Source organism: Puma concolor, chromosome E4 (assembly GCF_028749965.1).
Source record: "Puma concolor isolate L17-30 chromosome E4, mPumCon1.1.hap2, whole genome shotgun sequence".
Lineage (NCBI taxonomy): Eukaryota > Metazoa > Chordata > Mammalia > Carnivora > Felidae > Puma > Puma concolor.
Genome location: NC_141683.1, coordinates 60,982,499 through 61,007,043, shown reverse-complemented (window position 1 = coordinate 61,007,043; position 24,545 = coordinate 60,982,499). Strand labels below are relative to the sequence as shown.

General features: G+C 37.9%; 1 protein-coding gene across 2 annotated transcripts in view; it reads right to left on the bottom strand.

The window, feature by feature from the left end:
• The window catches only part of FMN2 (formin 2), a 399,417-nt gene that overhangs the window by 260,876 nt on the left and 113,996 nt on the right, over positions 1-24,545 (bottom strand). For both annotated transcript variants that reach the window (XM_086694491.1, XM_086694490.1), the window contains exons 5-6: positions 2,130-3,916; positions 66-210 (exon numbers count right to left, since the gene is read on the bottom strand). In XM_086694491.1, coding sequence (XP_086550617.1) covers positions 66-210; positions 2,130-3,916 — 1,932 coding nt within the window. The remainder of the gene's footprint in view (positions 1-65; positions 211-2,129; positions 3,917-24,545) is intronic.

Here is a 24,545-nt window from a genome sequence, read left to right as displayed (position 1 = left end):
TCTAATGAAATTTCATACTTATGCCCAAAATACTGCCCAATCTCAGAAAACACACAAATACTCACTTGTTTAGCCTTGGTCTTTGTGATAGTGTCAGAAATAGGTTTCTTCCTCTCCTTCATGGCAGTTTTAGAAAACAATTCCTCAAATTCATGACAATCTATGGATGGCTCTTCAATTTTTTCCCAAATAAGTGAAGCACTGGAGTCTCTAAAGTTAAGCAAAAGACCAATGAAACAGTCATCAAACCAAACTACAAGATATTGTCGTGAGCATAAACAAAAATGAAGAGAAGGAAAGAAGGGCAGAAGAGAAAAAAACATGAGAGGAAGTCAGGAAGGAAGGAAGGAAGGAAGGAAGGAAGGAAGGAAGGAAGGAAGGAAGTCTGGAAGGAAGGGAAGAGGAGATGGAAACGAGGGCAACAGGAAGGTGATGAGAAAGAATACTTTTTCTTTAAGACTAACACTTGTTTTATCAACTTGATAAGAAAGTTAAAATGCCACCAATATAGAATGAAACCTTTGCCTAGAAAAAAATACTTTCCAGGAATTCTTAGTTATCAAATCAGTGTATAAAAACATAGAAGTTGGGGCGCCTGGGTGGCGCAGTCGGTTGAGCGTCCGACTTCAGCCAGGTCACGATCTCGCGGTCCGTGAGTTCGAGCCCCGCGTCGGGCTCTGGGCGGATGGCTCGGAGCCTGGAGCCTGTTTCCGATTCTGTGTCTCCCTCTCTCTCTGCCCCTCCCCCGTTCATGCTCTGTCTCTGTCTGTCCCAAAAATAAATAAACGTTGAAAAAAAAAAAAATTAAAAAAAAAAAAAAACATAGAAGCAAAACTCCTCTCAGTATAAGCTATGAAGGCAAGAAATATTTGCTATCTCACAATTCAAACCTGACTCATCAGCTTTGTGAACTATGCACGGGTTAAAAAAGAAATTATTTTATGATCCAAGGTGGTACCCTCCATCTCCCGCCCACTTCCATCACCCACTGTTATCTGACTTTAGTGACTGTAGATTCATGTCATACCACCTAAAAAGGGTAGATCTATTTTTTGAAACAAAGGAACAACACAACAAAATAACTTCTTATAATGTATCTGGATAAAATGAGTTTGGGTCACAGTTTGACATGATGCCTCAGCATATATAAGTAACATGGAAATTACAGAAAGAATGAGCTGCAAATTTAGAAGTAGTCAAACTATGTAGATTCTTCTCCCCTAATGTGATTCAGTGATGAGAAAATTGTATAACAAATGAGAACGAGGCCTGGAAAGATCCTATTCTAAATGCATGCCACATCATACAAAAATTAAAAAAAAAATTCAAGGGATCATGGAAAGTTAGAAAAAAAGGAAGGCCAGTAAAGTTTAAAGAGTATGGTTTGTCCCCCGCGAGCACATTCCTCACCCATGTGTCATAGCACTGTCCCAGGGATCAAGGGACGTCAACTATAGACTATGCATGGATAAGTAATATGCCAACAGCATACATGGTGGGAAGTATTCTTTTATAAATATCATTCCCAAGTATGACTTTATGACCACATTGTGTCACAAACTCTCTATATAAATGCCAGGAAATTCTCAAAACTAAATTATTTCACACATGGGTGTGGATATGTGTATTTTTGCATAGCACATCTTTGAAGAGAAAGACTACTGCAAACAAAAGGGAACAGTAACACAAGACTGTGCCTTCAAAAGAATGCAAAAAATATCCTCAAGAGTCAGTAAATCCTTAAAGACAGTCAGTCTTTTAAGGATTTGATTTATATTTATAAGCTATTTGCTAGAGTGAGGTTCTGGAACGAAGCAATAGAGCATGTATGCTAAGAAAAATATATCTTTCCATCTTTATAAGATTGATCAATAACTATACAGATAGACATCTGTACATCTTATACATTGATACACATATATCATTTGTTTTATACCTTTGATACTTTTGAGAAAAGTCTAAAATTTGAAATAACAGATTGCTTCAGTAAATATTAACATAAAAACCTACAGATAAGTTTCAGAGCAGTACTTAAAAATACACTAAATTGTAATTTCCCCAAGAGTTTTAAAGGTAAATGCTCCCTCCTGTTGCCAAACTGTGCAAAGATGAGCTCCAATTCATGTTACCTTTTACTGTGCAGTTGAATTCTCGTCCAATACAGAGGCTTCATGGGCCGACAAGGCTCTACTGGCTGTTTCCTACTCCCTCTGTCTTGGTTCAGCCCTAATCCAAACAAGCCAGCTGGCAATGGAGGAGGAAGAAAACCACACACTTGTGGTGCTGATAAAGTGCTACTTCCAACTTGAGGGGGGAGTGGAGGGCCTGATCCAGGAAGCAGAGGGGGTGGGGGAATGCCTGTTCCAGAAGTTGGCAGGGTAGCTGGAACAGGTGGAATCCCCATACCTGGCAAAGGAGGAGGTGGAGGAACCCCAACTCCAGGCAGAGGAGGGGGAGGAGGTATTCCCACTCCAGGAAGAGGCGGGGGAGGAGGTATTCCCACTCCAGGAAGAGGGGGAGGAGGGGGTATTCCCACTCCGGGAAGAGGAGGGGGAGGTGGTATTCCCACACCGGGAAGAGGGGGGGGAGGTGGTATTCCCACACCTGGCAGAGGAGGGGGAGGAGGTATTCCCACTCCGGGAAGAGGAGGGGGAGGAGGTATTCCCACACCTGGCAGAGGAGGGGGAGGAGGTATTCCCACACCTGGCAGAGGAGGGGGAGGAGGTATTCCCTCACCTGGCAGAGGAGGGGGAGGAGGTATTCCCACTCCGGGAAGAGGGGGAGGAGGGGGTATTCCCACTCCGGGAAGAGGAGGGGGAGGGGGTATTCCCACACCGGGAAGAGGAGGGGGAGGAGGTATTCCCACACCTGGCAGAGGAGGGGGAGGAGGTATTCCCACACCTGGCAGAGGAGGGGGAGGAGGTATTCCCACTCCAGGAAGAGGCGGGGGAGGAGGTATTCCCACTCCGGGAAGAGGGGGAGGAGGGGGTATTCCCACTCCGGGAAGAGGGGGAGGAGGGGGTATTCCCACTCCGGGAAGAGGAGGGGGAGGGGGTATTCCCACTCCGGGAAGAGGGGGAGGAGGAGGTATTCCCACACCTGGCAGAGGAGGGGGAGGAGGTATTCCCTCATCAGGCAAAGGTGGAGGAGGGGGCGGTAACATTTCTGTACCAGGCAGAGGAGGAGGTGGAGGGATGGCTATACTGGGAACAACAGGTCTCGTTGTGCCAGGGAGAAGGGGAGGTGGGGGAGCCGCCATGCCTACACCAGGCATGGAACCGGAAGATTCTGTGCAAGGCAGAGGTGGTGAGGGTTGGATGTTATGGCTGTTTTCAAAGGAAGAGAAAACAGAGTGTTCATGGCTGGTTTCAAACTCAGTATGAAGAGAAGGATGGGAAGGCTGTGACCCGGACTGTCTTTGACTGTCAGACTTCAGGAGGGATGGAGATGGTGGAGGCAACGTGGGCTGATGTGTGTCGAGCTGTACTGATATTCGCCTTGGAGACACAATCAAAGAAATCTCCGAACAGAATTTTGTCTGAGGTCCGGAAGGTGAGGACGGCACAGGTGAGTCTCCACTTTCAGCCCCAGGTGGGTGGTGAGGACACTCTGGCAGTGTATTCACAGAAGGCAGTATTGGTATCCCACCCTCTTCTGTCGGGGATGTCTGGATTGACTTTGCCTGTAAAATCCTTTGATGACGTACATCCTTTTCTCCTAACCTGAGAGCTTCAAGACAGACATCTTCTAAGGGCGCACCTCCATTCTGAGCCCCATGACGGCCTCTGGCCATCTCCACGTCCAGGGCAGGATACCCCTTCTCCAGTTCAGCTATTTTGGTCCTCAGATCCTCAATGGTCTGTTCCAGCTGCTGAATTACAGTTGCCTGTCCTTCAGACTTCATGTCAAAAGCTTCCTGAGGGACAACAAAGACAGACGTAGTTAAATATAAAATAAGGACTTGGGGCACCTGGGTGGCTTAGTCAGTTAAACGCCCAACTTCAGCTCAGGTCATGATGTCACAGTTCATGAGTTCAAGCCCCGTGTCGAGCTCGCTGCTGTCAGTGCAGAGCCTGCTTCAGTTCTTCCGTCCCCCTCTCTCTGCCCCTCCCCCACTTGTACTCTCTTAAAAATAAACATATATATGTATGTATATGTATGCATATATATACATACATACATATACAAAAATAAATATATATATACATACATATAATAAGGACCAAAAACTATTTAAATAATAAAATAATTTTTAAAAGTTGTAAAATATATTTGTTTGTTGTAATAATTCCAGAAGGATCCCTTCACAGAGAGATACTATTAGTATTTCTATGTATCTTGTCCTTTTCACGCTTGGACTTCAAAGTGGTTTACACATATCACCATAAAGTCCAAAGGCCATTGTTTGTCTAATCTTTAAATGGTCATTGAAGACAAGTAGACCAGTGAAAATAGGGAAAAAAATTCTGAGTGAAAAACCAGTTTATTTCCTAGACAGGCTCCTCTCATACCTTCCCAAATAATATTTGCTATTAAGATGTCCCCTAAAGACATTTTAAATCCTCAGTTTTAAAAGTCATCGCTACCTTTTTAAAGGTAACCCACTGAAAGAATCTCCAATAAAATTATGTGAAATAGCTTTCACATCCATATGCATATGTGTCATTTCACTTATATCATGTTTACTTTAATTTTAATATTTTACCAAAGGCATTTCAGAAAGTGTTACCTGGATTAGTAAAATGTATAGATTATTTTCATTTCTCTAGTGTAACCTTAAAAGTGACCTTAAAGCATCAGTAAATATTTTTTAAGTTATCCTGATAACTTAGTAGTGTTCTCATTTTCCCATTTTTTTTTTATAATGACCATATAAAAGGTTAGGTGATGAAAGGCACACAAGAAGTAAATTCTGGAAAAGGTTTCTAAATTCAATTCTTAAATGTTATTACCAAGGCCAGCTTTTTTTCATTGTAGATTTGATTATAATGAAAGCACGATATGACCTCTTCTTCATAAAGCCATTATTCTCAGGAGCCAGAAACATAAAAGGATTGTTTTTTTTTTTTTTCAACGTTTTTATTTATTTTTGGGACAGAGAGAGACAGAGCATGAACGGGGGAGGGGCAGAGAGAGAGGGAGACACAGAATCGGAAACAGGCTCCAGGCTCTGAGCCATCAGCCCAGAGCCTGACGCGGGGCTCGAACTCACGGACCGCGAGATCGTGACCTGGCCGAAGTCGGACGCTTAACTGACTGCGCCACCCAGGCGCCCCCATAACAGGGTTTTTTAACACACAGAAGACAGAGTTAAACAAAATGCCAAAATGGAGGTCACAGTCAGAAATCTAACTGAAACAGATATAAGTAAGAAGCCTGATGGAGAATTTAAAAAGGAACAATCATACAGATACTCAGTGGGCTTGAGAAAAGAGTGGGAGACTTCAAAGAGCCCCTTACCACAGAGATAAAAGAGTTAAAAAAAAGTCAGTAATGAAAAATGCAATAACCAAGATTTGAAACAGACCGGATGTAAAAACACAAGGATGGAAGCAGCGTGGGAATGAGTAAGTGATATAGAAGGTAAAATAAATGGAAAATAAAGAGGCTGAACAAAAGAAAGGTAGATTTATGGAATACAAGAATAGACTTAGGGAACTCAGTGATTCCATCAAATGTGATAACATTTGTATTATAAGAGTCCCAAAAGAAGAGAGAAAAGGGAGGGGGGCAGAAAGTTAATTTGAAGAAATCATACCTGAAAACTTCCCTAACCTGGGGAAGGAACATAATGAAAGCGATATGAAAGTAAAGGATGTGAAGGAGAAGGAAGAGAAATAAGAGGAAGAAAAGGATGAGAAACTGATCCTAAATCATAACAGCCTAGCACAATAGCAAGTATTACACTTCTTTCTACACAGATTTATGCTCTCACATTTACAAGCCAACTAGTCCAACACAACACTCAAAGACAATGATCATAGAAGATCATAGTACCCGTGGCTGTAAGGATTCCTGAGATTTTTATCCTTTCTAATTATTTATACGGGCAGCAGAAAAAGACTTCTTAAATGGAATCAAGACAATTTGGCAGTTACTTGGATTGACTCTCCCAAGCTCCAGCACCTTCTCCTTCTACGTGCAGAAGTAGGAAGAAAAACTACATTTACAGATTCCTTTGCAGTTAGGTTCATCCAATTAGATGCAGATACACAGAGATTTAGAAAGCGGAATGATAGGAGCCATACTCCAAGTGTCCTTAACTGTTCTGTTAGTGATCAAGATCTGCTAACTGGAAGCTGCTCTGAAAGAATGTTCCACTGTCTACTTTCCAGTTTCCAATGGTGGCTTCAAAGGTTTTAGCTTCCCTGGTATACCAGTTATATATGACTCCTTTGAAAAATTTCAGCCTAGAAGCAGATCTTTCAAACTTTCTAATCGTTCCATGAAAAACTTAACTGTGTATAGGAAGCCCTTCTGTTTAATATATCTCGTATGGTTTCTGGTTCCTCAGTAAAGCCTGACTGATATAACCATGTACCAATACTTCAGGATAAAATACAGAGGGGAAAAAAAGGTTCTTCCAGTAAGCAGCCTGAGGTGATCTCCAAATATGGTTCACTATTCACTTGTCCCAGAATGCCCAACAACATCATGCAAATCAAAAGGTTCAAATCTTCATGTTCACTTTAAGAACACTAGTGAAACCATACAGACCATCAAGGGTATGCATATGGAAAAATCCACTAAATATGTGAAAGACATCACTTTACAAAACCAGTGGGTGCTATTCCATAGTTACAATGGTGTAGTTGGTAGGTATGCCCAGGCCAAATAGTAGGTCTGGACACAGGGTCAGTGGCCCAAAAAGAGTGCTGAATTTTTGCAGCACATCGATTAAAAATGCAGACAGTGATGCTGAACTTAAGGGTTTAGATGTAGATTATTGGGTCATTGAGCAATCCATATAATCAAAAGCCCCCAAACACAGACTACCAGATTTACATAACTCACAGTCAGATTGACCAATACATGAGCTCCTAATGCCACATTAAAATGATCCTTACTGGAAAAGAACAAACGGTTCTAAACCAGAAGAGGAGATTGCACAGGAAAGAAAGAAAGAAATCCCAGGAGAAAATGACGAAATAAAAATTTATAGACTAGGAATAAATTCAGCATAAAATAAATGCAAATAAAAAGGTTTTTTTAATTGTGGGAAAAAAGATTCTCTTCCTTAAAAAATGAAGTAAAAAATAAAGCAACAATATTCTTATTTCTAAAATGATTTTTTAAATGTTTATTTATTTACTTTGAGAGAGAGAGAGAGAGAGAGAGAGAGGCTGTGAGTGAGCAGGGGAGGGGCAGAGAGAGAAGGAGAAAGAATCCCAAATAGGCACCATGCTATTGATGCAGAGCCTGACGTGGGGCTTGAAGTCATGAACCATGAGATCATGACTTAAGCCAAAATCAAGGGTCCGATACTTAACCTACTGAGCCACCCAGGCACTCCTCTAAAACTACTTTTTAGCCTAACTGTAAGCATGAACAAATTATTAGAATTAAAATTACTCAACTGTTAATTTTCTACTATACAAACTTTCTGACTAAAATAAAAGATGTCATCTATCATGGCATCATATATGAAAAGATTTTCATTTTTTACAGTGTGTGAGAAATTCATCATTTTCCCCCAATGGCCTCTGACAATACTCTATAATGCAAAATAATCTTTTTAAACATGTATGTCAGTTGTCATCCTTACCAAATTAACTAACTCTGTCAGGTGCTCATTAATCAATCACTTTTCATATGATTCAGGTTCTCTATCTCCTTCCCTGAAGTCAGGGAGCACAAGATTCTATAAGAGCAACAATTTCACCTTATACTGTATTTGCATCATGTGGCTTAAAATATCTACAAATCATTGGTAAAATGATATTGCCCAAACTAAAGCATGGTAGATAATAATAGATAGTCTGTGTTAAATGGGGATAGATTTGGGGTTGGACTTAATTCTATAAGTGGTCAATTTGTTAGAGTACATTGTTCTGTTGTGTAATCTACTTATTCTTTAAACAAAATGGTAGTTGAGGGCATCTGGATAATAAAAAGATGAGAAACTGAGGAACTGACACACTCCATAAGCTTCACAGGTTTTCAAATGTGAGACACAGTATGAATTAGAATGGGGAAACGGCAGAGGAAATAGACAAGGAAATAAAACTCCAAACTGACTTTACAGTAAATATGGCAATGCTAGGCTTATGGTACCAAGAAGGTGGTGAAGTCAAAGAATTCATGAAGATGAGAGCAAACAGGCTGCAAAAACAAAAGGCTGACGTTTGTGTAGAGAACTATTCTGTAGAGATAATTATTACAGATGGAGAACAGGAAAAAAAAAAAAAAAAGCTGTAGGGAGAGACTGTCTGCTTCTTACATTATTCCCAATGTAGAGAGAACCAAAAACCAAGTTGCTAAAATCCTGATTCCCCTCTATGACCCTATTTTAACCTGCAAAATCCCAGCCCAAATCAATGTTACAATCCTCTTATTCCATTCCGGGAAACAGCAATTAAGCTCATCTCAAACCTTAACTGATTAACCTGTAAAATAAGGCCAGCCATCTATACTTACAGAGTAGCCAAATGTATGTAAGGTTTTTGGTTCTGAATTCAGCTAAGATTCTTCAAAGAATCTTATCTGGCCTTCCTTATCCAGGACTATCAGTCAAGGGCTGGTGGGCTCTCAGAGAGTACCAATTCTCTGTAGAGCTATTTAGAGAAGGCTGTGTTGCCTGTCAGCAGTAAGAGTTAGTTTCTATTTGGGTCATATTTTGTATTTTTTAAAAAGATTTATAAAGAAATTTACATGGTAAGTAATAGTTATCATCAAGAAAAAAATGCTGTGTATTCTCTGGCTATTTAAGCAAAAGTCCTTTCAGAGCCCACCCACAAAGCTCAGATTTACTCTCTAAGAGCCTTCCAGGCACTCTGTGGTCCATGGAACGTCCTCAAGTTGAAAGCTTGTTCCCTCGTGTCTTGTGCCTGGTACTTAATCTTCCGTCTCTTCAGGGTACAGCTAGATAGAGGCCTATCAGATCCTCAAAGGATTTGACAATGGTAAAATGTACTTTCTATTATCTTTAGACTTCTACACTTTTCAAAAAAAACAGCATTTTCAGTAATTGTGTGACCCTTTACCCAATGTTAATTGTTCTATTAAAAATTAAAATAAACAATTTTTTAAAGGAGAATAGAAAAAAGTGATCTTTGTAATTTTTCAAAGAATCCAAATAATGGGTACATCCTTATAAATGGAAGAAAGATAACAAATCTATTTTAGTTATTCAACACAGTATGTAATATACCTTATATATTACCAATGTTGAGATAGTTTGTATTTTAAAATATTACTTCAAAAAAAAAATATTACTTCAATCCCTTAAATCATTATAAGTGGTAAAGTCTGCCATCCACTTTGGCTGAACAATTTTATACAATACATTAGCCAAAATTCTTCCATTCCTGTACAATCTTATACGTGGGTGGTGATGGTTAGTTCTTATAAATTGTTTGAACACTTGCATATCACAAAATACAAGCTTCCATTAAAAAATAAAATGTTCACCAAATTTTTTTTCTGATTACAAGATTATGATTCCCAGAAAAAGAAACATTAATGTAACATTAAGGCTAAAACTGTCAAAAAGGAAGCCAAGATACACTCAAGTAAAGCTTTTGCTGAAAAGTTAATTCACTTCGTCTTTGAAACTTTATGATGTTTATAATGTAAGCAAGATACTTTGAGAGCCTAGAATATAAAAATAGATATTGGTAAGTTAACACTGTGATAATTTATTTTGTAAATGTTGATATGAGATATGTAATTTATTTTCTATCATTCAGATTTTCAAGTTCTGCTAAAATCTAATGCTATGTTTCTGGCAAGTTACAACACCTGTAGACATCTATAAAATATAAATCCTACTCTTCACAAAAGCATATAAATTCTCTTTCATGATCTAAATTCTAAACAACATTCTAAGGTTTCTGAACAATGGCATTCCAGTTTTACAATAAGCCAATACATGCTATACACGACTCTATAGAAAAAGAAATCCAGATTTTAAAGAGATAAGATAATGCACAAAAATAAATTACCATCAATTTCAAGTTTGAAAAGGAATTTAAAGAAAGGAGGGAATATCAGAACATATGATAAGTAGAAAATAACTTACCTAGGTCTTCTTAAAGCAGAACATATCATGGAAAAGAAGAGCTTCACACACAGAAAGCTAAAATGGCACCTCTGGAATCCTTACAATGAAACAGATGAACTATTGAAATTATAATATTGTTGAACTGGAATGGATATGACAAATCTCTTCCAATCCCTTTATTGCTTAGATGAGAAATGTGAGTTAGAGGGAAGAGGGATTTGTTAAAACTCATAATTGGCTGTATTCCTTTTAACATCTCTTCATTGCAGTAGTTAACAATTTGATCGATGAGAAGGTTAAAGTCAACATCATTAGTGATAACCAAAGTAGAAGTAATAAATGTGTTGATAAAGGGGGTCAGGAAAAATGAGGAAAAAAAATAGCAAAGAGAACCTGCTTTTTTTTGGTTCCCCCACAACTTCTGAATTTTCTCTCCAGTTATTTGAGCTGCAGTTGTGGCAACATTCTGGACCATAATCTAATATAGTTCCAAATAGTGCAAGGAAGAAAAACACTCTTGTTATAGTTTCATTTTCATTAATGGTCTGTGGATATAAAGCGCAACTCAGTTTTCCACCTCCTCACCACCTTCTTCTTTAACCCAACTAATCTCTAACATTAAAGACTTCCTAAAAAAACAAAGCTTGGAGGAAATTGAATGGGATGGATTAAGAAGATTAGCCAGAGTGGTAGAACTGCGTTTCAACCCTGTTGCTCTCCTAAAACTGCTCTCCCAGTAACCCCTCCTGTTCTTATTGCCTATAATTTTATACTCTCTCCCTTCCATTTTGTTTTCTCTGTTCCCTCCTTTGGATTTTTTTGGGGGGGAGTAGGGTACCAAACCTACAGTAACTCCCAAGACTTTGTTCTTAACCCACTATCCTCTCTGTATATGTGAGGAGAGCACATAGAGTTTTATATCTTTAGTCTTCATCTCTATACTGATTATTGCAAAGTTTTTCTCTCCCAACAATACTTCACTTCCGTATCGTGATTGGTTAGCTAGCATTGCTTTTTGATCACCTGACATTTTCCTTAAATTTAAGGAATTTATTTTCCAAAGAAATCTCTAGGCACGGTAGTATCTCTCAATCATTTTGCTAAGTCATTGGCTCATAATGTGTACCACAATCACATAGAAGATTTATTAAAACACAAACTGTTAGTACCCACCCCCAGAGTCTCCAATTCAGTAGGTCTGGAGCAGGGCCTGGGAATTTGCATTTCTAATCAGTTCCCAGGTAATGCTGATGCTGCTGGTCCAGGGACCACACTTTGAGAACTATAGTCAATTTTTACCCTAGCTATGGTTACCAAATCCATTATTTCAACTTTGGCTGCTACTTTTCCTTTTATCAGATAAGTACCTTAGTTCAGATTCTCCTGACCTGACAATGCGGATACATTGAGAGTTTAATAACTGGTCCTCCTTCTTGGCTCCGAGAGGCATGTCACAGCCTTCTTGTGCTTGGGAACACTAGACAGAGGTGCAGCACTATGCCCAGGGAGGGGGGTGCTTTTTAAACAGTGATATCAACAAAAAGCATAATGAGGCAAAAAAAAAAAAAATATGGCACTAACTAGATTGCAGAAAGGATACTTGTTTGCAGCACAAGCTGAAACAAGAAGGCAGAGTGTCATCTTATTCCACCCGAGCGGGGCAAGTGCATGTAGGGTAACTCAAATTGTTCACCACTTTATGCATGTCTACAAATGAACGTGAAAGCCCTGTGAGTATTGATTTTAGGGCCACAGATATTGCAGATACGTATTCCGCAAATATAGAAGCCACGAATAATGAGAGTCAACTCAATTATGAAAGCAACTTTCAAAACCAGATATAACAACAATAATGACAAAAAAATAACAGCTAATATTTTGAGTGCCAGGAGCACATAAACTAATGCATTGAAGTTAATGCACTTAAAGTAATGCATCCAAATGTCACAAAACCCCTGTGAGATAGAAGTTTAAAGATGAGGGGACTAAGGCACAGAGACTAAGGCACAGCAAAATACTTTGCTTAGGTTTGCAAGTTAAAAAAATAACTGGTATTTGTGCCCAGGGAAACTGACCCAAAGCCCACGTCTTCAACCACTATGTACGAACAGAGGCAAATTTTCTACCATCTGCCAATAAGCACCCTCCGCTCTAGTCAGTGTGGTCTCCTACTATTTAGCTATTCATCAAATATTTTCTGAGCTCCTAAAAAATGTCGGGTGCTATGTTTGATAGAGGAAAGACAAAGAATAAGGGCAGTCTTAGCTTTAGGGAGCTCAACTGTCTATGAGACACGCATAAGTCAACCATTATGGAAAAAGAAGACAGGTATGTGGGTCCCAGAGTAGGGATGCCAAAATGACTCTCTAGATTGAAGTCTCAGAAAGTGTCTAAGTGGAAGTAAAGTTTAACATGAGTTTAGATGAACAAATAAATAGAAAGTAAGTCGATTTTAAAGGCGGGGGAGGTTAGGAATATAAAAGAAACATAAAAAGACAGATATGAAGGATCCTAAACTAGACTATTTTTCAGAAAACGAGGGTATTTTTTAAGGCTGGAACAAACAAAATGTAGGAAATAGTGGGTGGTAAATCCAAAGACGGAGAATGGTAAGGAAAAGCCTGTCATGCAGTCTCCAGGGTCTGATTTTTTTTCTCAAGTGTTAGGAGCAGTCACTGAATGAGTGTCAGCAGATATCAGATATAAGTAAATGTGGATTTGAGAAAGATAACTCAAGGCCTTGTGGAGGAAAGATTGGAAAGGATTAAGAGTGGAAGTACAGAACCCTGTTGGGGACTATCACAACAATCCAGATAAGACCAGGCCCCTGGCAAAAGAGGCCCAGGAGGTGGAAAAGCAAAGCTGGTTGCTTGAGGAATACACTGAGTCACCTCTTACATCACCTGGTCACCTGGTGCCTGTCACATCCTGCCCCACAAACCCCACCCCCTGACAAAATGCCACATTCACTTTCACTTTTGTGCCTTTATTCTCTTTTCTCATCTGAAATTCTTACTCTCCTTCCCTCCATCTGTTCAAAAACTATCACTTTCAGGACTTGATCTAAGTTTCACCCTTCCTAAGAAGCCGTCCTTAATTATAATTCCTCAAAAATATTCCTTTTTTTTGTTTTAGTTCTGTAATACAATATATACCAAACACCTTGGCAGAATCATATTACATCTTGCAAATCATTTCATGTATATGGAAGAGCCTGGGACCTTATAACTGTTTACATTTCCTTCAATATCTACCACAAATACCTTGCACACAGTACTTCAAGAGATGTCCAATAAAGGATAAGCAACCCTTATAAGCTAAGAACTTTATGGGCTCAGCTATTCTTTCAGATGAGCTGCTTGACCTATTTGCCATTCTCCATAGGATATCAACCATGTTGTCCAACAAATGAGCTTTATACCATCTAACACTCAACAAAGCAAAGATACAACCTCATTTCACCTCTGAGCCCTACTGCCCTAGAGAAAAGTGAAAACAAAGTGTGATATCTAATTCATTCCTCACATTCTCATCTTAAATTTTAACCATTTTCCAGATGCTAACTGCTTTTCATTCTTAAAATTAATAGAACAGTTTCTGTTTTTATTTCTAAAGTTAAAATGTCTAAATTTTTCTCTGAGCTAGTTGGGAGTTTCCACAAAATGAAAATATATTTTCCAGAAAAATCCTTTCTTCCCCTTAACATCTTGCCCAAATGTTACCCATTTTCAAAGTCAGTGCCTCCACCCCCAGGCTGTCCTGCATCTCTTCCAGTCAGTCCCAACCACCTTCCACCTTGCCCCTCCCCTGGTCCACTGGGTCAAAGTGTCAAGCACCCAAGAATTATCATCACAGATGACTAGATGACCCATGTTTTCTCCCCTCAACCATCTCTCTCTCTCTCAACCATCTCCCTCTACCTCTTTCTCTCTCTCCTTTAACCCCTATTTTTCTTACTCTGCTTTATGTTTTAGTTATTTACTTGTCTTTTAGATCATGATTTTGTGGGTTGATAATAACCATAGAAATTCATATTACTTTTTGCCTTGGAGTTTAGAAGGAACTTACATTAAACAATTTTTCCAGCCCTTTGATATGTGTAATACATTCCAACAAAATTCAAGTGGCTTCTTGTTTTTATGTCTCCATCATTATCCTTTCAGAATCACATTCACCCACACCTTTCTTTTGATCTGACCAATGCTTCTGTTACTCTCTAAATGTTTCTAGCCAAGACACATGTGAGTAATCCCTCAAGAACCATCAACTAGGCTACCTCACATTACTCACATCTTTTTCCTTGATTTGTTCCCAAATAAAGATGTTTCTGAAATAATAAATTGTACTGAGTCGTTACTGTAGAAGAGCACTATAACAGATACTTTAAGGACAACCAATGGAAAACAATATTTAATTCCTCAAATAAGTTTGCAATCAAATTAGGCATTGAGGGGACCAAGGAACACTGATCAGAGCAGGAACCTAAGAAAAGAGTTTTAAGCCAATTTCAAAGGAATTGAAAATGGACTGAAATAGGATTTTGCTGGTTTTCTCAAGTCAGAGCATTTTTCTGACTTTTGACAATTTGTTTGCATATAAACCATACAACATAAAGGGTAAGAGAGTGCTGATACTATTTAATTTCTTTTTATTTTCCAGGACTTGGTAAGAGACATGGCTATTCACTATTAACAAAAATTTTAATGAGTAGAGAGACTTAACTTTGAGTTGCCTGATATTATCAATTATTACACAAAGCTAGAATTTTTAGAGATCAAATTGTATTCTATTTACCTTTAAACTAGCCCATTTGCATTAGAAAGATGTGATGAGTTTCAGGAAGAGGTTTCAAAACACAATTTTATATGTTCAGTTGACCCTTTAACAGCACCAGAGTTAGAGGCACCAAACCCCCACACAGTAAAAATCCGTGTATTACTTTGACTCCCCCAAAACCTGTTGACTGGAAGCCTTAGTGATAATATAAACAGTCAATTAACACATATTTTGTATGTTATATGCTTTGCATACTACATTATTACAATAAAGTAAGCTAGAAAAAATATTACTAGGAAAATCATAAAGAAAAGATAATACATTTACAGTACTATATTTATGGGAACCAAATCCACATATAAATGATCCTGCACAATTCAAACCCATGTAGTTCAAGGGTTGACTGTAATTTCAGAAGGAAAAAATAAGTCAAAAATTGGGTGGTAACCAGTTTTGTTATCATAAATTAATCTTTCATACAGGAACATTTTTTAGAGATTATAATTATCTATTTTAGAATATAAAAGAGTTTATAGTTTAAATAGTATTTCAAATACTAAAGAATATAAAACAGAATTGAAAGACAGTCTTATTTCAGTTTTATGAAGTAATTCTTTAGACAGATTTTCAGAGCATATCACTTAAAAATAAATATCAATAAATGAGGTCCTAAAGAATGTAGTTTTATTTGAAAACTTTCTCTAATTCCATAGGGCCATCAATAAAAGCACTCAGGGAGAAAGCTATAGTTTTTTGTTTGTTTGTTTTTTTTTACATGAGTACCAGCTGTATTTGCTTTAAGCATTAAACTCTTGGGCAACACCACAGCCTTCACCTCCTTTTAGCTGAGAAAAGGCTTTATGAGTTATGTGGGGGGGGTTTTCCCAGGGATATGGAGCTCTCAGAATTATTAACTATAGGAAGAGAGTAAAAGTCAAAATTCATTCAATAAATTCCAGTGTGCTCAGACTGAGAGAACAGGTGCCTGAACTCACATCTGAAGAAAAATTTACAGGGTGCTTTCCAAACCTGCTCCACGCCTCTGACTAAGCAGTCCTAGTGATCTCGCGTTACAACCACAGAATAATTCAGGCAGCCTGGGATGGACCAGAAAGCCTATTCAGATCATCATTCATACAGAGCAAATGGACTTAAAACCTCTCATTTCCTTCAGCAGTGGGTAACATACAGAGATACAGAACTGCCATCTAGTGACTAAGTAGAAAAAAGCAAAGTGCTTTACATGAAAATAAAACTGTAAGGTTTTTTTGTTGTTGTTGCTCTTTCGTGTTTTTTGTTTGTTTTTTGTTTTGTTGTTGTTTTTGTTGTTTTAAGAGTTGTGAAATGCTGGGGTGCCTGGGTGGCTCAGTCAGTTGAGCATCTGACTCTGGATATAGACTGAGGTCATGATGTCATGGTTTGTGAGATTGAGGCCAGCATCATGTTCTGTGATGACAGTGCAGGGCCTGCTTGGGATTCTCTCTCTCCCTCTCTCTGCCTCTCCTCTGCTCACGCTCTTTCTCTCAAAATAAATAAACATTCTAAAAAAATTAAAAAATAAGAGTAGTGAAATACTAAAGTTAGCAAAAAAAAAAAAAAAAGTGGCACAATTTAACACACCAAAGTTATACCAAAACTTAAAAATGTATGGGGAAACTAAGGAGCCTCTATATGTGCCTTTGAAACATATCTTGATATTTGACTCTTATAAATGATATATTGTAAATATAATAGAATAACTTAAAATAAACTTATCTAACAATGTCATGATTTGGGCACAAATGGTATTAAATAGCCATAGGGCAACTGCTCATGTAAAAGTATAATTTTTATCATAGTGTAGCAAATATGAGGTATAAAATCAAACAGACCTATATTCAAATCCTGGCTCTTAAACCTTTATCAATTTGTGACTCTAAGTAAGTTAACTCCTATAAACATCTTTTTTCTCTATCAGTTAAATGAATTAAAATACTTACTTTAAAGGACTATTTTAAGAATTGCATAAGATCATGCAGTGAAAGTGTATATACATAGTAGATTGGTAATTAATTCTAGTTTTTTTATCATTTTGATGACCATTTACTTTAAGCACTTATGAAATACACACATATTACCTAAGAAAAGAACCAGTCCCTAAGTAAACTTATGACAAAGAAAGTAAACAATCATTTTTGAGGAATTAACCTCAGTTTCTCCCAAATACTGCTTCCTCTCAATTAATTTATTGTATTTTCTGGCTTATAGAGAGTTCACTGGCAATAAGGAAAGCAGATATGAAATTTAAGTTAATCTATTTCACCCTTGAATTTCCAAAGCTGTAACATCGGGCATTTGTAAAACACCCAGTGCATTGGGTTTCCTGCTTCTTACAATATATTTTACCATGGTTCACAGCTCAAGAAAAATGGAAAAATCACTATAATTTTACATACATGAATTGATACTTGAATCTTAATACACACAGCAATGTCGCATGTTTATCATTTTTATAGTATAAATTATGTTTTGTTGAGGCTTTCTTTGGCATTATCATATGTAATAAAAATTCAATAGTATATGCCCTGGAAATAATAATTTAGAAAAATCTAACATATTATCAGATTACGACTTAGTCATGCCTCAAAAAAATAAAAAATAAAAAATAAAAGAAGCTGTAGAAAATGAGAGGATATTTTCAGGGCACTATTTTTCTTAATTATTTTTGAATTTATTTCTCTGCCTCTTTTTATCTTTCTTCATCTCAATCACTGTTGGCTAATCATTACACAATTTATTAAATAACCATCAGCTCAGAACACTATCCCTCTCCAAAAGCCCTGGCCTTGTGTAGGTCTCTGCTCTGACAAAAAGCTGAAAAAACATGTTTTGTGACACTATCCTGAAGAGTATCATTAGTCTTGGAGCACCTGGGTGGCTCAGTCAGTTAAGCATCTGACTTCAGCTCAAGTCTTGATCTCATGGTCTGTGAGTTTGAGCCCCATGTCAGGCCCTGTGCTGACTGCTCAGAGCCTGGAGCCTGCTTCAGATTCTGTGTCTCCCTCTCTCTCTGCCCCTCCCCAGCTCATACTCTGTCTCTCTCTTTCAAACATAAATAACATTACAAACTTAAAAAGAAAAAAAGAGTATCTTTAGTCTTACAACAATGGCCAATGTAGCTACATCTTTTAATTATTACTATTTGTTTAGTTGAAGTATAGTTGACATATTAGTTTCAGATAGGTAAAATAGGTGAAGGGGATTAAGAGGTACAAATAAAATAAATAATAATAAGTAAGTCACAGGAATGAAAAGTACACTGTAGGTCTCAATAATATTGTAGTAACTTCATAGCTGTATTTTTTTAAAGCATGAGTAAATTGTAGTTCTTGAACATTGTTATGTTCTCATTGCTCCTCCAGAGGGAGCACAACCTTCATGTATGATTCAGGACGCTGCTTTTCAAAAGGGATGTCAATTTTAACTTGGAAAAGCTCTCAAAAATCAGCAAATTCTTTAATTTGACAGAGAAAAACACCATGTCCCAGAAATCCTAGTATGCTGTTACACACTAACCAGAAACAGAACTGGGCCTTGAACCTGGATGAGAATCTTCTCACCTTCCACTAGGCTGTGCTGGAGGATAGGGTCTTCTTACTGATAATATCTAGTACTCAGATATTTTCAAAAGAAAAGTACTCACTTATTTTCAAAAGACTAGTTGGAAGAAAGTATAAATACATTTTTAAAAACTGGTTTTGTATCCAAAAGAGCAATTGCTATCTACAATTACTATTCTATATGTTTCCTTTCTTGCAGTCTTTTTTTCTTTAATAGTGTTTTGATTTCAAAAAACAAAATTTGGCTTCTTTAGTAAAAGAAAAACAGTTTCTGTGGGAATTAAACAGGCACTAACTAATGTTTCATCCACCAAAGTAACTTAAAAATATGATTTGACTTTAGAAAACCTCTGGCGAGTTGTTCAAACTCGCATCCATGTAACTATTAGTTCAGCCAGGCACATCTCCATGTGACATCTGGAATGGAAACTGTCCTGCTGGACCCAGCTTCTGTCAGGCCCAACTCTTTGGCTAGATACAGAATGATGCAGCTTCTAAAAACTTGTACTCCGTTCCACTTCAAGGTTGATTTTTTTTTTCAAAGCCTAAATGGAAGACAACATCCCCTTCCACATGATTATATTTCCCTGAAGACAGAGAAATAAGGATGGCCTCAGCTAGCTGGCACATGAAAAAGAAAATCAGAACCTGTCACAGTTTTAAGACAAGTAAGAGAGAAAGTAAGAAAGAAAGGGGGTAGGATTCAACATCCTAATAAGATCTTCTTACTTCATATAAATAAATGGAACAAAATAGAGAAGCCAGAAGTGGACCCACAGATGTATGTTCAACTAATCTTTGACAAAGCAGGAAAGAGTATCTAATGGGAAAAAAACAGTCTCTTCAATAAATGGTGCTGGAATAACTGGACAGCAACATGCAGAAGAATGAAACTGGACAGTTTCTTATACCATACACAAAAATAAACTCAAAATGGATGAAAGACCTAAATGTGAGACAGGAAACCATCAAAATCCTACAGGAGAAAACAGGCAAAACTTCTTTGACCTTGCTGCAGTAACTTCTTACTAGATGTGACTCCGGAGGTATGGGAAACAAAAGCAAATATGAACTACTGGGACCTCATCAAGATAAAAAGCTTCTTCTGCACAGCGAAGGAAACAATCAACAAAACGAAAAGGCAACCAACAGAATGGGAGAAGATATTTGCAAATAACATATTGAATAAAGGGTTAGTATCAAATATGTATAAAGAACTTATCAAATTCAACACCCCAAAAAACAAATATTCCAGTGAAGAAATGGGCAAAAGACATGAATAGACACTTTTCCAAAGAAGACATCCAGATGGCTAACAGACACATGAAAACATACTCAACAATAAAGGTCTTCCCAAATGAAAACTGAAGGAATTCATCACCACTAAACCAGCCCTACAAAAGATCCTAAGGGGGATCCTGTGAGACAAAGCACCAGAGACATCGTTACAAGCATGAAACCTACACACATCACAATGACTCTAAACCCATATCTTTCTATAATAACACTGAATGTAAATGGACTAAATGTGCCAACCAAAAGTCATAGGGTATCAGAATGGATAAAAAAACAAGGCCCATCTATTTGCTGTCTACAAGAGACTCATTTTAGACCTGAGGACACTTTCAGATTGAAAGTGAGGGGATGGAGAACTATCTATCATGCTACTGGAAGTCAAAAGAGAGCTGGAGTACCCATACTTATATCAGACAAACTAGACTTTAAATTAAAGGCTGTAACAAGAGATAAAGAAGGGCATTATATAATAATTACAGGCTCTATCCATCAAGAAGAACTAACAATTATAAATGTCTATGCACCGAATACGGGAGCCCCAAATATATAAAACAATTACTCACAAACATAAGCAACCTTATCGACGAGAATGTGGTAATTGCAGGGGACTTTAATACCCCACTTACAACAATGGATAGATCATCGAGACACATGGTCAATAAAGAAACAAGGGCCTTGAATGATACATTGGATCAGATGGACTTGACAGATATATTTAGAACTCTGCATCCCAAAGCAACAGAATATACTTTCTTCTCAAGTGCACATGGAACGTCCTCCAAGATAGATCACATACTGGGTCACAAAACAGCCCTTCATAACTATACAAGAATTGAGATCATACCATGCATACTTTTGGACCACAATGCCATGAAGCTTGAAATCAACCACAGGAAAAAGCCTGGAAAACTTCCAAAAGCATGGAGGTTAAAGAACACCCTACTAAAGAATGAATGGGCCAACCAGTCAATTAGAGAAGATATTAAAAAATATATGGGGGGGGGGGCGCCTGTGTGGCTCAGTTGGTTGGGTGACCAACTTCGGCTCAGGTCATGATCTCGTGGTCCGTGAGTTCGAGCTCCGCGTCGGACTCTGTGCTGACAGCTCACAGCCTGGAGCCTGTTTCAGATTCTGTGTCTTCCTCTCTCTCTGACCTTCCCCCATTCATGCTCTGTCTCTCTCTGTCTCTAAAATGAATAAATGTTAAAAAAAATTTAAAGAAAATATATGGAAACAAATGAAAATGAAAATACAACAATCCAAACACTTTGAGATGCAGCAAAGGTAGTCCTGAGAGGAAAATACATTGCAATCCAGGCCTATCTCAACAAACAAGAAAAATCCCAAATACAAAATCTAACAGCACACCGAAAGGAAATAGAAACAGAACAGCAAAGACAGCCTAAACCCAGCAGAGGAAGAGAAATAATAAAGATCAGAGCAGAAATAAACAATATAAAATCTAAAAAACTGTAGAGTTGGTTTTTTGAAAAAATAAACAAAATTGATAAGCCTCTAGCCAGGCTTCTCAAAAAGAAAAGTGAGATGACCCAAATAGATAAAATCATGAATGAAAATGGAATTATTACAACCAATCCCTCAGAGATACAAGCAATTATCAGGGAATAGTATGAAAAATTATATGCCAACAAACTGGACAACCTGGAAGAAATGGACAAATTCCTAAACACCCACACACTTCTAAAACTCAAACAGGAAGAAATAGAAAATTTGAACAGACCCATAACTAGTGATGAAATTGAATCACTTATCAAAAATCTCCCAACAAATAAGAGTCCAGGACCATATGGCTTCCCTGGGGAATTCTACCAAACATAGAAAGCAAAGGTAATACTTTTCCTTCTCAAGCTGTTCCAAAAAATAGAATGGGAAGGAAAACTTCCAGACTCATTCTATGAAGCCACCATTACTTTGATTCCTAAACCAGACAGAGACCCAACAAAAAAAGAGAACTACAGGCCAATATCTCTGATGAATATGGATGCAAAAATTCTCAATAAGATACTAGCAAATCGAATTCAACAGCTTATAAAAGGAATTATTCACCATGATCAAGTGGGATTGATTCCTGGGATGCAGGGCGGATTCACCATTCGCAAATCAATCAACGTGATACATCACATTAATAAAAGAAAAGAACCATATGATCCTGTTAATCAATGCAGAAAAAGCACTTGACAAAATTCAGCATCCTTTCTTAATAAAAACCCTTGAAAGTCGGGATAGAAGGAACATAACTTAACATCATAAAAGCCACTTATGAAAAACCCACAGCTAATATCATCCTCAATGGGGAAAAACTGAGAGATTTCTCCCTGAGATCAGGAACACAACAGGGATGTCCACTCTCACCGCTGTTGTTTAACATAGTGTTGGAAGTGCTAGCCATCAGCAATCAGACAACAAAAGGAAATCAAAGGCATCAAAATTGGCAAAGATGAAGTCAAGCTTTCACTTTTTGCAGATGACATGATATTATACATGGAAAATCCGGTAGACTCCACCAAAAGTCTGCTAGAACTGTTACATGAATTCAGCAAAATCAATGTACACAAATCAGTTGCATTCTTATACACTAATAATGAAGCAACAGAAAGACAAATAAAGAAACTGATCCCATTCACAATTGCACCAAGAAGCATAAAATACCTAGGAATAAATCTAACCAAAGATGTAAAACATCTGTATGCTGAAAACTATAGAAAGCTTATGAAGGAAATTGAAGAAGATACAAAGAAATGGAAAAACATTCCATGCTCATGGATTGGAAGAATAAATATTGTTAAAATGTCAATACTACCCAAAGCTATTTACACATTCAATGCAATCCCAATCAAAGTTGCACCAGCATTCTACTCGAAGCTAGAACAAACAATCCTAAAATTTGTATGGAACCACAAAAGGCCCTGAATAGCCAAAGTAATTTTGAAGAAGACCAAAGCAGGAGGCATCACAATCCCAGACTTTAGCCTCTACTACAAAGCTATAATCATCAAGACAGCATGGTACTGGCACAAAAACAGACACATAGACCAATGGAATAGAATAGAAACCTCAGAAATAGACCCACAAACGTATGGCCAACTCATCTTTGATAAAGCAGGAAAGAATATCCAATGGAAAAAAGACAGTCTCTTTAACAAATGGTGCTGGGAGAACTGGACAGCAACATGCAGAAGGTTGAAACTACACCACTTTCTTACACCATTCACAAAAATAAACTCAAAATGTGTAAAGGACCTGAATGTGAGACAGGAAACCATCAAAACCCTAAAGGAGAAAGCAGGAAAAGACCTCTCTGACCTCAGCCGCAGCAGTTTCTTACTCAACACATCCCCAAAGACGAGGGAATTAAAAGCAAAAATGAACTATTGGGACCTCATGAAGATAAAAAGCTTCTGCACAGCAAAGGAAACAATCAACAAAACTAAAAGGCAACCAACGGAATGGGAAAAGATATTTGCAAATGACATATCAGACAAAGGACTAGTATCCAAAATCTATAAAGAGCTCACCAAACTCCACACCCGAAAAACAATTAACCCAGTGAAGAAATGAGCAGAAAACATGAATAGACACTTCTCTAAAGAAGACATCCAGATGGCCAACAGGCACATGAAAAGATGCTCAACATCACTCCTCATCAGGGAAATACCAATCAAAACCACACTCAGGTATCACCTCACGCCAGTCAGAGTGGCCAAAATGAACAAATCAGGAGACTATAGATGCTGGAGAGGATGTGGAGAAATGGGAACCCTCTTGCACTGTTGGTGGGAATGCAAACTGGTGCAGCCACTCTGGAAAACAGTGTGGAGGTTCCTCAAAAATTAAAAACAGATCTACCCTATGACCCAGCAGTAGCACTGCTAGGAATTTACCCAAGGGATACAGGAGTACTGATGCATAGGGGCACTTGTACCCCAATGTTTATAGCAGCACTCTCAACAATAGCCAAATTGTGGAAAAAGCCTAAATGTCCATCAACTGATGAATGGATAAAGAAATTGTGGTTTATATACACAATGGAACACTACATGGCAATGAGAAAGAATGAAATATGGCCCTTTGTAGCAACGTGGATGGAACTGGAGAGTGTGATGCTAAGTGAAATAAGCCATACAGAGAAAGACAGATACCATATGTTTTCACTCTTATGTGGATCCTGAGAAACTTAACAGAAACCCATGGGGGAGAGGAAGGGAAAAAAAATGAGGTTAGAGTGGGAGAGAGCGAAAGCATAAGAGACTCTTAAAAACTGAGAACAAACTGAGGGTTGATGGGGGGGTAGGAGGGAGGGAAGTGTAGGTGATGGGCATTGAAGAGGGCATCTTTTGGGATGAGCACTGGGTGTTGTATGGAAACCAATTTGACAATAAATTTCATATATTAAAAAAAAAAGAAAAGAAAAGATACTCAACATCACTCATCATCAGGGAAATACAAATCAAAACCACAGTGAGATACCACCTGTCAGAATAGCTAACATTAACAACTCAGGTAACAACAGATGTCAAAGAGGATGTGATGTAAGGAGAATCCTTTTGCAATGTTGGTTGGAATGCAAACTGGTGCAGCCACTCTGGAAAACATGAAGTTTCCTCAAAAAATTAAAAATAGAACTACCCTAT